This window comes from Lycorma delicatula, chromosome 4, assembly GCF_047948215.1.
Source record: "Lycorma delicatula isolate Av1 chromosome 4, ASM4794821v1, whole genome shotgun sequence".
Classification (NCBI taxonomy): Eukaryota; Metazoa; Arthropoda; class Insecta; order Hemiptera; family Fulgoridae; genus Lycorma; species Lycorma delicatula.
In genome coordinates, this window is record NC_134458.1 from 123436398 (window position 1) to 123450606 (window position 14209).

The window sequence follows — 14209 nt, forward strand, 5'->3', positions numbered from 1 at the left end:
CAGAGGCCCTTTTGGCCTGACAATTGCATCTTTGTATCAAAAAGATTGACCTCTGAGGATAAAATGTTATAAAAAGTTCTCATTGCAGGTGCTCAAGCTCCAGCTAGAACCTTCTGAAAATTTTCCTATGACCAGAAAGGGATTGAGAGTTGATAATGTGTCTCCAGAAGTGGGTGAAAAGGTGGCACAAATGCATAAAGGTTGATTGTATTATACATGTGTATATATATATATATATATATATATATACATATAGTCAACCAGTTAGATTATATATATATATTATAATCTAACCACTCAATTTCTGTAAATTAAGTTTTTTAATATCATTCCATCATTACTAATTTATTTATTTATTATGTAATATTATTTTCAGAAGCACTATATAATAATTGCATTATTTACATCCTGATCTTCATACGGATGACAGCCATCTTGTGATGATCTCGGTCGCCACACCACTTCCTCTGTACCTAGGTCTGATGGACTTTACCAGAGGTGGTCTTTTAGACTATCTAAGCCTGATAATACAACAGTCATCAGCTTGGCCTCTGTTAGGATGCCACTGATGCAGTGCCTTGGCAGATATTTCCATCAGTATGTTTACACAACTTATCACCTTCATATGGCCTCTTCTAACTACGACCACCTACCATAACTTACAACCCTCAACTATTAATTAACTGATTTGTGGAAGCATGATACCCATGCCTTCCTCTAACACCAAAGATTTCACACAAAAACTCTTCCTACATCTAACTTCAATTAGACTACGCACTCAAATCATTACTTGATTGAGTTTTGACACACAAAACTGATGAAAACATAATCATATCATATATAAGAAGTAAAATCAAATCCACTTTTTTTATTTATTATACAATCTATTTCAATCAGAATTACTATCTACAAAAATTACTATCTGAAGTGCTGATTTTTATCACTAAGATACTACTATTATCATAAAGATAACTAGTGTTAATCAAAAAATAATTTAAATTAGTACAAGGAAAGAATACAAAACACTAATTCTAAATTTCCAGAAGATAACAGACATTAGTGAATTTTAATAGGCTGAATTTAAAAGCTACTACCTTTGATGGTACAGGCATGACCACTACACAAAAATTCCAAAGATGAATTTCATCAGACTAGTTAACACAATTCGATTGAATTTTTATTTTATTTCTGTTTCAGTAGAATATTCTATTTCTATGCTTTTAATTAATGGAACCAATTATCATAATATTACTGAAATATAATTAATTCTTCAAAATTCTAATTTAAAAAATTTAACTTTTCAAAAACAGTTTTATATGTTTATTAATATACTACTTTAATTACCAGTTTAATGTACTACAAATTACCAGTAGTTATTTTAGAAATATCAATTATATATACACACTGATGCAATAAGTTTTTACAACAGAAATTAAAACAAAAAATTACTAAAATTAGTTAAAAATCTCTACACACAAGTAGATATAAAGTAGACACTTTATAAGTGTCTAGTTATGACCATCTAAAATTATATTTTTTATAAATTGAGTGTTTTCAGAAAAGTTCCTTTCTGGCTATCTCAAACTAGAAGGCACTTCTATAACCTAAACATAGTGGTCATACCCATAAAGTAAAGAATACGATGGAGTTGAACTAAATATATTTAAACCATTATTAAATTCCATCTTTTCACACAATAAAACATACACAAAGCAATACAAATGTAATTTATAAAACATTGCTTTTGCAAAGAAACATAAAACACCAATTAAATATAATTAAAAATCTGAAAATTTTGTTAAACTGAACATAAAATCGTATTACTACCTCTAAATCCATTTAAATTTCATTACAAACATAATTTTGATCTCACAAATACTTCTCATTAACTGAATTTGAATAGTTTCTCTTTAATGACATGTTGCTTCATTAAACTAAAATGCCTAACAGTTTCAATTAGCAATTTATATTTAACTAAAATTAATTATTAAAAAAAAACATTGCAAGAAACTAAAATACTAATAGAGGATTTCATGATGAATTCTAGAATAAAAATTAGCAGTAATATAAAAAAAAAAATACTACTACTGACACCACACTTATTGTTATATAACAAGATAATAGAAAGAGCACTCAACTACAGCAGGTTTTCCAAAACAGTTAAGAAAAATGTGTGCCTTTCCTAGAGATTTCATGGAAAAAAATGTAAAAATTTATAGCACATTATCAAAGTATAATGGTGTAGGGATAAATTATTATATATACTGATGCAATAATAGGTTTTTACAGCAGCAACTAAATAAAAAATTACCAAAATTGGTTAAAAATCTGTACACACAATTAGATACAATAACTTCCAACAAATGCATGCTTTATAAGTGTCCAGGGAAGTTGTGACCATGTGACTTTTACAAAAAATTATTTACTTGTCAATGCAACTAATATCTACTTTTCCCTGTCAAATTATTTGATGGAACTGAAATAAGATACTGATGACTATTACCAAAGTATTACAGACTGAAACCAATGAAAAACGTATATTCTTATATTTACTATGTCAATTTACAGAGTACAATATCAATTACAGATATATCACACTAGTTAATTGTACTAGTATTATTTTTAGAAGAAATAGTATTATATTAAGAAATAATATAATGTGTGTGTGTGTGTGTATATATATATAGGAATGAAAAATAATTTCATTTTCATACATGATTTTGTAATGAAAGAAAAGAAAGTTTGGTTTTGAATTTCAATAATTTATAATTAGACTGTTTTTTATACATCCTAATAATATTAACAGTTTTCAATAAGCAATCCAAAGAAAAAAATGTTGTAGGTAATAATTAATTAATAAACATGCATTTTATTAATTAAAAAGTAATAATCTGACAAAATTGTATTAAAAGAGTAACAACATTGCATTACCTTCAGTAAAATGAACAATTAATATTGTAAACCATATCTGCCAAATCAGTGACAACACTTCTAACAAATTGCAATGTGACACACAGATTATACAGCTTCAGATGATTAATGACAAGACTGTATATGCTGATAGGGGAGAGGGGGGGATCAATAGGCATTATAGTTTCTTCTTTTAAGATCATTTGCTTCATAGTAACATTATTATCATTCAATACTAGAACAGTCCAGGACATTTGTACTCATTTGCCTTCTGTGGAAGTTAAAACAGATGATACAATTTGATCTGACAAAAGCAATATATTGCAAGTTTTAATATCACACTTGAACATAGGGGAACAAACCATGTTACAAGCATATTTATAGGATCTGAAGCAAGAAAGCACACTAGATAACAGACGACTTCTGCAATATAATATAAATCAATCAAAAGCAATCAGTATTTTGTCTTCCCTTATCTCCAGCCCCTATTCTTCAGGCAAGTGCCATTAAGTAAAGAAATATATTCATTTAAACTAGATTACAACTTTTATTAGCTATAAGATTCAGTCCTATAGCCTAAAAGGACAGCTAAACTAAAAAGGACTGCTTACTAAATACACTATTTAGCTGAATACAGATTAAAATATTGCATTATTAGTTGTATCAAATTTTGTGGACTAAATGTTTTACAAAATCAGTCATATACCACAGTAACTGCAACACTACATAATTAAGAAATAATCACAATTTAAAAAATTCTGAAAAATATTTAAAGCAAAACCAAAATTATATGTAGACAAGGGAATATAGTATTCAAAATTATAGTAGTTTTGTGAAAACAATAACTTTGTTTATAAAACAAAGCAGTATAAATTTACAACAATGGTCAATTGTTGTAAACTCAAAACAGACAAAAACTAAAAATTTACAGACAAAAACTAAAAATTTACAGGCAAAATCTTATACTTCTTTCCATTATTCTTCTAATAACTCTTGGGAAGAATAATCAGACAAATTCACCAGCTGGTAATTAATTAGCTTTATATATCTGAGGTTATCAAATACATTTGGTAATTTTAAATTACTTAATTACTCCAAGCGCTATTTCTATTGAAATTTAATCAATACACAATTTTAGGACAACATGATCCATATCCAATATGGATAATATTATTGAGTAATCAATTCATATAACACATCTGAAATAAAATAAAATTTGAAAATAATACACTGCTATATAATTTATAAAAATAATTTATAATGGACCTGTCACAAATAAATTTTAATTGCCCACAACAAATAAGTATTGGGAATGAATAGACTGGTAAGCCAAATTGGTTTTTAAATATATCTCATGGAAAACAAATAGAACTAATTAAATTGATATGAAGTGATATATAGTAAAAAAAAAAAAAACACATTAAAACACATTAAATTTTATTTTAAAATTAAATATGCTTAAGTAGAATATCAACAAAACTTCTTATAAAGAACATACATACACACATAATTTTTACTTTGTGCAACTTAAATTTAATGTTGTAACATAAAATACTAAATAATAATAATAAATTAAATAATACTAATAAAAAAAGAACTTATAAACTACATGAAAACAATATTAAAAAAATTATCAATAAAAATTACATTGTGCTTAGCCAATTTTTTTTTTTTTTTTTTTTAAATTAATCTACTGTATTCCTTAACTTATTTTAATGAATGCACCAGTTAATGAAATCTTTTTTTTTTTTTACAATGCATTAAAAAAATTTGTTTATCTAAAACCAAAAAGATGCAAAAGCAATTTTACAATATAGAGCCATCATGGTCAGAATGGGGCTCTGCACAATCTCTCTCCCAAAAATAAGACATGAGACCATATTATATGACTTTTTTTTTAAATGGTAAAGGTTTAATATTTTTACATACATCACCAATTCTTTACACCTACTATGATCATTAAAATTTGGTCAACTAAGGGCCAGAAATCTATAATTAGGTTTAAACTTAATTATGTTAAAAGTTTAAATTAAGGTTAATTAGGTTAAAGCCTTAATTAGCTTTAAACTTAAAATTCACAATAAAACTGTATGTAGTTTAAACAACCAGGCAAAATCCTGTCTATTCTGTTACTATCCTCATAATTTATCATATTCTAGAATGAAAAAAATCATAACTTTATAGGTTTATTGTAGGGATTTTTTTCAAAATTTGAGTTACAACTTGATCACATCCAATATACAGAAAATTCAAAAACTAATAATTTTTTAATCCCTAATTTTTTCAATTCTTGAATTGCACTTGCACAATTAACAATTTATTGTTACAGTTGTTTTTAATTAACTCTTAATTTTGCTACACAGACAACCACCAAAAAATCATTTTGGCTACGTGGCTGTTTACAAACTTATATATTTAATACATAACAGGTATTGTATGATTCATTTAAATTTTGATATTTTACTGAGAAACTGCATGAAATAACAGTATAACAATTTTACTACACTGTTTTCAAATCCAGATGTCAAATACCATATTTCATTATTCCACTTTATTCAAGTATGGTTAAAATTTTATTATACATCTATCCTAAAAATTCATTCACTACCTAATTAATTGTAATATACTTATTGAGTGTATACCATTACAAAGAGTGTAATTTTATAATGATCACTATACATATGCTGAGAAATATACAACTATGTAATGCTTTAATATAAACAGAAAAAAGTACTACAATATAATATCCGCAGAAAACCACACAGGTGATAACAGTAAGAAAAATATCCCAAAATAAGTTGCGCTTAACTGAAAACATGTGACTCTATAAACAAAATCCTGTGCTACTTTACGAACTTGAAAATAAAAGCAAACAGCATTAGTAATTTTCTATCATAAGTGGTAGTTGAAAATTATCACTGAAAGTGTTTTATCTATGTAATTTACATTTACAATTTATTTCTTATTATTTTTTTTTTAATATTCTAACAATTAAGACAAACTTGTTGATATGGCAAGTTATCATTAACAAGATAAATTAAGTCACAGTCTGCCATCAATCTTATAGATATTGAGCAAACACTGCTTCCTTTAACATTTACAGCTATATTTATCGTAACCTGTAGATTATGGAAGTGTTTTTAATTTTTAAATCAGACAATTTCAAAATTTATGGGATAATTTTTTATTAGTTGAACTTCTGATTTATTATTTTATCAAACAACTTTCGTTTTCATTAATGTAATAGTGATTTAAAATAAGTTTTTTTTTTTTAAACAAAAGGTTTTAGTTACCATAGTAATAAGATAAAATGGTGGCAATCTTCTGCCATAAGAAATAATACCATTAAGATTTACCTAACATAATTTCAATAAATTAAAAGACTAGTAACATTTTTATAGAAAAAAAAGAAAGCATTAAAACACTTCTAATCAACTATAAAAACTAGCATTTGAATGAAAAATATTTTTGGAATATGTATAATTAAAAATGTTTTCCGTCAGTACATTCTGTTTGATCCATCAGAATTAAAAAATAAAAGCTGAGATTTATTTACAATGTAATCAATTCAGTTACAATTTTAAGTGTGTCTTGTCCCGCCTCCAAACCAAACATACTTGATCAGTATCATTAACTTAACCCAACATGAAATGTTTATATTTTTCCAAATTAATTAAAACTATATTATGAATAATTTTCTAATAGTGAAGAATACCTTAATTTTTTCTCTTTACAAAAGAAAAATAGTGTTAATTATTAATATGTACAATAACACATATTCATTTAAAATGTAAGAAGTTATTTAAGAATTTTATTTGATTACAAGTCTTTTTTTTTTTAAATGTATAAAAAATTAAATAAGATGAAGACATTATTATACTGAAAATAATGGCCAGCCTAATGATTTATACTTTAGTTAAATCATATCCCTCATACTAAAGGAAATGATAAATTGTGAAAAAGGCATTAAGTATTGAAATTCTTAAAAATAGTCAATTTAAAAGTTAATTGGAGATTGATACTATAAAAATCTTAAAATAAAAACTGCAACTTTTTCTTTTTTAAATGATATAGCTGTATGATTACAGATTTTATTTTGAAAAAAACAAAGTTCCTTTTTCAATTATCTAAACTAAGCAAAGAATTAATCAACATTAATTTACAGTGTGCAGTAATCAACATCAAACTCAAGAAATTGACTTATTTTTAAGTAAGTTGGTTAAACATTAAACACGTGGATTAAACATAGATATTTAACAACAATAAGTGAAAACATAATATAAAAAATTTAACCATAATTTCAAAGCAAAATTCCATTAACCAGTATAATAAACACCAGAACCATACACCTTATCAGCAGAACATAAAATATACACAAATACAAAACATCAAGAAATTTTATTATAATGTAAACAATTTTGAGATTCTATTCCAATTTAGCGATTAAAAAAATATACAAATCATCTTCATTAAATATTATATGGTAACAACATCAATGTAACATTGCAGGAACTTATTTTACATCTCTATTTTCTTTATATATATATATATATATATATATATATATAATGAAAAAATCAAATGGATAATAATAAATAAAAACATTAAACAAATTGAATCATTTAATATTTAAATGATTTTTCCACACTCCTTTTTTTCTTATACAAACAAACAAAGTAATTATTAAATAATAAATATTAATTATTTAACATTAACTTCAAAGACAAAACAAAAAAATGGAATGGCTGAGTTTTTAGCCGAAAGACAAAAAAATTACATTTTAACTTGGCATTTTATAAAAATTAATACTCAATAACAATCACATCTGCCAGTCATATTACAAAATCAAGAAATAATGTTTCCATACATACTATCAAAACACACACACACACACACACAGTTGTAAAAAATGTATTCACAATGTTAAAATGTTTTTATTCATACACACCTGTTTGTTTAATATCATTTCACATTTGTTTATATTTATTTTTTATTGTTGTTTACACACACTCACTTACTAGCAACTGATACTGGTGAAGTGTCACTATCAAGTTTTTGTCGTTTTGTAGACACATCTTCTTCTTCTTCTTCTTCCCCAACAGCTGCTCCCATAGATGATGCGGAGCGTTTAACAGCATCATGGCCATTCATGCCATCATGTTTCAATTGAACAATTATGCAGGTCATATTATCACATCCTGTGCCATCACCAAGAGTGTTAGGGGCTAAACAATGATCAAACAACTGGAAAAAAGTAAAACTCCAATAAGCAAATATATAGGTTATCCAATGAATAAACAAAAATGAAACCAACTTCAAGAACATAATAGAAATTAAAAATTATAACTTTCCAATTGTTTCTGAATTTTTACTTTTTAAAAAAAATATTTTTAAAGTAATGTATTTTAAATTAAAAATGTTTCCCTACCTAAGAAAAAATGATCATAGAGGAATGCAAAATTACGCTTGTATTATCTAATTACAAAAAAGATGCGCTAAATCATAGAAAATAATATTGTACATCTTTTTTGCCCAGTAAAATTTTAACCTAACAAAACAGTTACTTTACTTTATAATAAATAAGTCATTCAAATAACCAGAATTTTGCCATGCAGACTAAGAAAGAGCAGGGATATGGTGGGGCGTTGCGGGTAGTAAATTGGATATGTGTGAAGGGGGGAAACCAACCAACCAGCCAGCAATGCTTGTAGGTCAAATTTCCACATCAGTAGAAGAATGTATGAACAGGAAGTACATTGTCTGCTAGACAACAAATTATCTGATTTCTCTGTCAAGAAAGTGTCAAATCCTCTGAATTTTGACTTCACTCCAAGGAAAGTTCAGAGATGCTACCCTGTCAAAAACTCAACAAGTCAAGTATTTAACTGGGCCAAAAAAATTAGAAGTGGTCATGGTGCAGTGGAGAACGAAAGTCACCAACATCAACTTCAGACACCAGTATCAATGATAACATTCAGGCTGTTTGTAACCTTGAGGAAGGAAGCGATCGCCGCAATAACCATGTTGAAATTGCATTAGAGATGGGTATTAATATTGGGAGTGTGCATACAATGTTGTCAAGACACCATTGGATACAGTAGTGTTGAGGTGGGTTCCAGATTTCTCAATGAGGCACAGAGAAAAGTCTAGAAAATACATCTGTCAATGGCTTCTGAACCACTTTGAGGAAGGAAAGGCATTGGACCATACTGTGACCTGAGGCAAAACAACAGATCCCAACTACATCCTGGAAAGCAAGAGAACAAGTATGGAGTAATGGAAAAGTGGGGGGGGGGGGGGGCACCGATCAAAGCCAAGAAATGCTTTTCAGCTGGAAAAGTTCTGGCACCTATGTTTTGGGGCTCAAAAGGTATGCCACTGTACAGTCCAGACCTGTCACCATGTGATTTCCACATGTTTGGTTTGCTGAAATAAGCTTTACGAGAGGAAAAATTAGATGATGCCGCAGTCGAGCATTATATGTGCAATTGGTTGCTGGGACAGCCATTTTGTTTTTTTTTTATTAGGGGAGCAGAAAGGGCTATCTGTCTGGTACAGAAAATGTATTTCTGTTCAGAACACATAAGTACCTCACCATTTCCTAAGAATATGGATGAGCATATCCAAAATCTCACTTCTAATGCTCATTTGTTTCTTATCAGTAAAGGTATTGTTCATAAAGGGTATGCGGCTCATGACAAATAGTCAATCAAAATAATCTACTATTATGAGATTCATGAAAGGTTTTGAAAAGGGCCTGCAAATACATACTGCCGCAAACTGGATGCTGCACCTCAACAATAGCACTTACTACACAAAAATCATGTAGCAGAGATCTTCTACATAATTTTTGACCAGGAAAAGAAATACAATAATTCCACAGTCCCTGTACTTTACTGAATTGAATTCCTATGGCTATAGCTTATAGGGTGTCATATGACCCTATAAGCTATAGCCTCCGTCAAGCAGTCAGCGTTGCTGCATTTAGATTAAAAACTGGACATGACTATCTGGCCTCGCACCTACATTGCATACGAGTTCTGTCCTCTCCAGCATGCCAACTCTGTGGCCATGAAACTATGGATGCAGGCCATCTGAGAACCTGCAGAGCTATATTTTATTCACATGAAGTAAAAAGAAAAATAATAATGTAGGTTATATTTTAATACACCAATAGCAAATAAATTAAAATTTTTAATATTAATTCTAATTATTATTTAAAACTAAATTAAGAATTTTTAATAATTTAATTTTAAGACCGAATAATTAAAATTCTAATTAATATTTATTCTATTTAATAAATAATGATCAACTGCTGTAGTAGAATAACATTACTGCAACTAAAGCATCATAAAACACATTGATGTTTTAATTATGTTTTCTTGAATACTGCAAAAATGCATTATTTACATCTGGGTTCAATTCCATTGAGAGGATATATATATCCTCTTCAACCTTTCAGTATAGTCTTTACAATATAAATACAATCTTTTTCTCTGTTCCTTTTCTTTAGTCTAGGCTAAATTCAACTTCCACTACACACGATCCTTCTCACTCCCTCTCAACAATCTTCTCAGCCTCTAATGGTCTTTACATTTAACATGATCAAACCATTTTTAACCAAATCTATCTGTCACATCCAACTAGAATTCACTTTTTGATGATGATCTTAGAGATCTGTTCTATATCCTTTCTCATTTTGCCTTACCCTTTACCCTCCTTAGATATCTTACCTCTGCAGCCTGAAGATGACTTTATCACTCCTTTAAGAGCTCAGGATTTACTACCATAGTTGCAAAGTGGCATGTATTTAAATCAATAAATTACCATTTTATAGTCAGTCTCCTTTACTGTCTCATACTTCCTTATGAATCCACTAAGCACTTAATAAAATCTAACTAACAAAATTACTGTTTAATTCAATGCCTCCTTAATACTACAAAGTATATTTATACCAAAACACCACAAAGATATTTGAATAATTCCTTTTCTATTCAAGACCTAGATAAATATTATATATAATTTTATATAAAACTATTAACTTATGACACTGGAAATGATTTAAACATTTTACTCAAACCACGGCCTTTTACCCAAGAGTTCATAAGACTTTTAAAACACATAGACAAAACAAAACAATGTTGAACTACTGGGAATGCGCTGATATTTAATTTTGTATGATGTATATATGCTTTTACATTCCCAGCAATAGTGATATATGCTGCTATAACAGGAAAGTATATAGATTGGTCAAAAATATATTTTTTTAAATTGGTATTTATTAAGTTTTGTGCCTTGCCTTAGGGAGACATTTAAAAGAAAAAAATGTCTAAAACCAAAGATTTAAATAAATTGAAAATAATCTGGGGGAAAATTTTTTTATTCCACTGCTCCAGGTCCAAAAAATCTACTTTTATCAGATGGACATTTGTGCAAAGTACTTACGTATTGTAGGTTGTCCTGTATTTTGGTCTTATAACTCTGGACCCCACTAACAAATTTTCTTCAAACCTAGTAGACAGGTGCTACCTTAGTTGGTGGGGAGGGGGGTGTATTAAATTTTTGTAAGAATTGGAAGAATGGTTGAGGTGTTTTGGCCAAAATAAAATTTTAAATCTTTACTGGGGCAATTTAGCAAAAACATTTTTTTAATCACGTTCACAAATTAAATTTTTATTTAATATTCACATGATTTGTAAAAAATGACTATATACTTTTTTTAAGCTATTGCTTCATAAAAGAAGTTAATGGGAGTTTTTTTGCAACTACATTTTCTTCACCAATAGCCCCTCAAACCACTATAACAACTTTGCCCATTCCACTCCAATGGTCTATGGTGACAAAATATATATTTTTTTAATTTAAAAAATTTTATATCCATCTTGCAAAATACCCACTGCATTTAAAATATAAAAATCAATTTTTTTTCAAGCCCCTTACACTTTAGTATTTTTGAAAAAAAAATTAATCAAAAATTGTCACCCCTTAACTACAACTTTGTTTATGTAGAATTATGACTATATCTTTTTATTTTTAAAAAATGATTGCATAGCTTGAATGAGAGAGCCAGGAGAGTTATGTAATTTACTGCTGGTTTTTTAATTTTTAATAACTCTGAAAATGAATCATATGTTCTCAATGGCCTTAGTTTGTGGCAATATCATAAATAAAAAATGGTTTTTTAGTTGTTAATATATAGATGCCCCATGAAGGAATGGAGAAACTTTCACATGTTTGGTGAAAACATGTCTTGTGAAAATAATGAAAAAGGTCATATAAATGTAGGTCTGGAAACACTTTGTTTTCAGTTATGGCTAGTGAAAAATTTCGCCCAGATTTCAGCTCTTCTAATAAAAGGAAGCCCTAATGTAATTTTTGGGACCCAAATTAAGGAATGAAGTTGGTTCCTAACTTATTTTGAGATGGGAAATAACAAAATCGGAAATATTTTGAGATTGGATAACACAAGTCCCAGAACTGTAACTCCAGTAATTTTTAAAGATATCTGACATAAAACAAAAAATTTGGTATCGAAAAATAAGTTTTTTTAGGTTTTCTCACAATAACTTTTTTAAATGACTAATAAATAAGGATGTTTTAGTAACAAAACTTGTAGAGAACTTAATATTGAAAAAATTAACATATATACTGCCAATAAAAACTTTTAAAAATCAGTTTTTATTGAAGAAAAACAGATGATAAATAGACAGCAAATCATATTAACCTTTCTGTACCTAATAAACATTCTTCGGTGTATCAGCACTTACAAATGAATAGGCTATTTTCAACAAGTTCGTTTCTGTTGAATGCCAAGTAAATCATCATGTGATTCAGCATATTCAGCGTAGCCCAAGGCACTAATACAAGGCCAATTTCATGATGCACTGGTAAAAAAACAAAGTGTGGCACATCCTATGGGAAAAAAATCGTTATCCTTTCTGCCTGCAGAAGGTTCAAAATTTGTGGCCAACAGATTATCCCCAGCGGTTAAGATCCTATCATTGGCTTCTAGACAACACTGATAAGGTAAACTCAATTTTATTTACTGATAAAACCATTTTTATGAGAAATGGAATCTTCAATTCCAAAAATAGTCATTTACAGAGTGAAGACAATTTACATAGTACTGTAGAAACTAGTTTCTAACAGTCCATCAAGCTCTAAAGACTTAACAAATATTTATAACTTAATGTCATAGTATTTTAATTAAACCGTAAACAAGAGTCAAAGATTACAATACTATAACAATAAAAAATGTCTATACTGCTCTTACATGGCTCAAAAGGAACTGGATTTTAATGGATTTTAACAGATCCAAATTCCTTCTGTATTAGACATTATGAAATCAATTTTTCTATTTTTAGAAAGTTTCTAATTTCATAAGTTCATAGTCATCCATACATTACCAAACCAAAATGTAACAAAAATATTTTTTATAAATGTTAAAAAAAAAAACAGAAGTAATGTTAACAAAAGTAATAATAAATATCAAAGAAACATACGTCCTCACAAATAGTAGACATTTTCTCAGTTTTCCTATTCAATCTTTGCCTAATAAAATCTACAACATCTTGGCTAGTCATATAATTCCAGATACCATCACATGCAAGAACAATAAATTCATCCTTAGCAGGATCAACTTCTAATTTTTTAATATCAGGTAAAGCAGTTATCATTTGCTCAGTCGCCGGTAATGTTTTTACTTGCTTGTAAGTGTGGTCACCTGCAACATATAAATCATTAATTACAAAAACTATAAACATTTTCAATTTTTAGGAAAAATAAAAACAAATTTATTTTATATACATAAAAAAAAGATTAATGTTAAATAAATGCAACCAATGGTGCATAAGGAAAAATAAAGAAAAGAAGTTAGTACAAAACTACAAAAACAATTGTTTTTGTCTTCAGTCATTTGACTGGTTTGACGCACCTCTTCAAGATTATCTATCTAGTGCTAGTCGTTTCATTTTGGTATACCTCCTACATCCCTAACAATTTGTTTTACATATGCCAAACTTTGCCTGCCTGCAAAATTTTTCCCTTCTACCAGTTCCTCCAATATTAAAGCGATTATTCCAGGATGCCTTAGTATGTGGCCATAAGTCTGTCTCTTCTTTTAACTATATTTTTCCAAATGCTTCTTTCTTCATCTATTTGCCGCAATACTTATTTGTCACTTTATTCACCCATCTGATTTTTAACATTCTCCTATAGTACCACATTTCAAAAGCTTCTAATCTTTTCTGCTCGACAAGTTTCACTTCCATATAAAGCTACGCTCCAACATATACCTTCA

General features: G+C 28.3%; 1 protein-coding gene across 1 annotated transcript in view; it reads right to left on the minus strand.

Moving 5' to 3' along the window:
* Positions 1-4330: 4330 nt before the first annotated feature.
* LOC142323849 (putative protein phosphatase CG10417) overlaps positions 4331-14209 on the minus strand; it is a 48046-nt gene continuing 38167 nt past the window's right edge. Inside the window, exons 7-8 of the mRNA XM_075364133.1 lie at positions 13413-13633; positions 4331-8154 (exon numbers count right to left, since the gene is read on the minus strand). Coding sequence (XP_075220248.1) covers positions 7921-8154; positions 13413-13633 — 455 coding nt within the window. The 3' untranslated portion in view covers positions 4331-7920. The remainder of the gene's footprint in view (positions 8155-13412; positions 13634-14209) is intronic.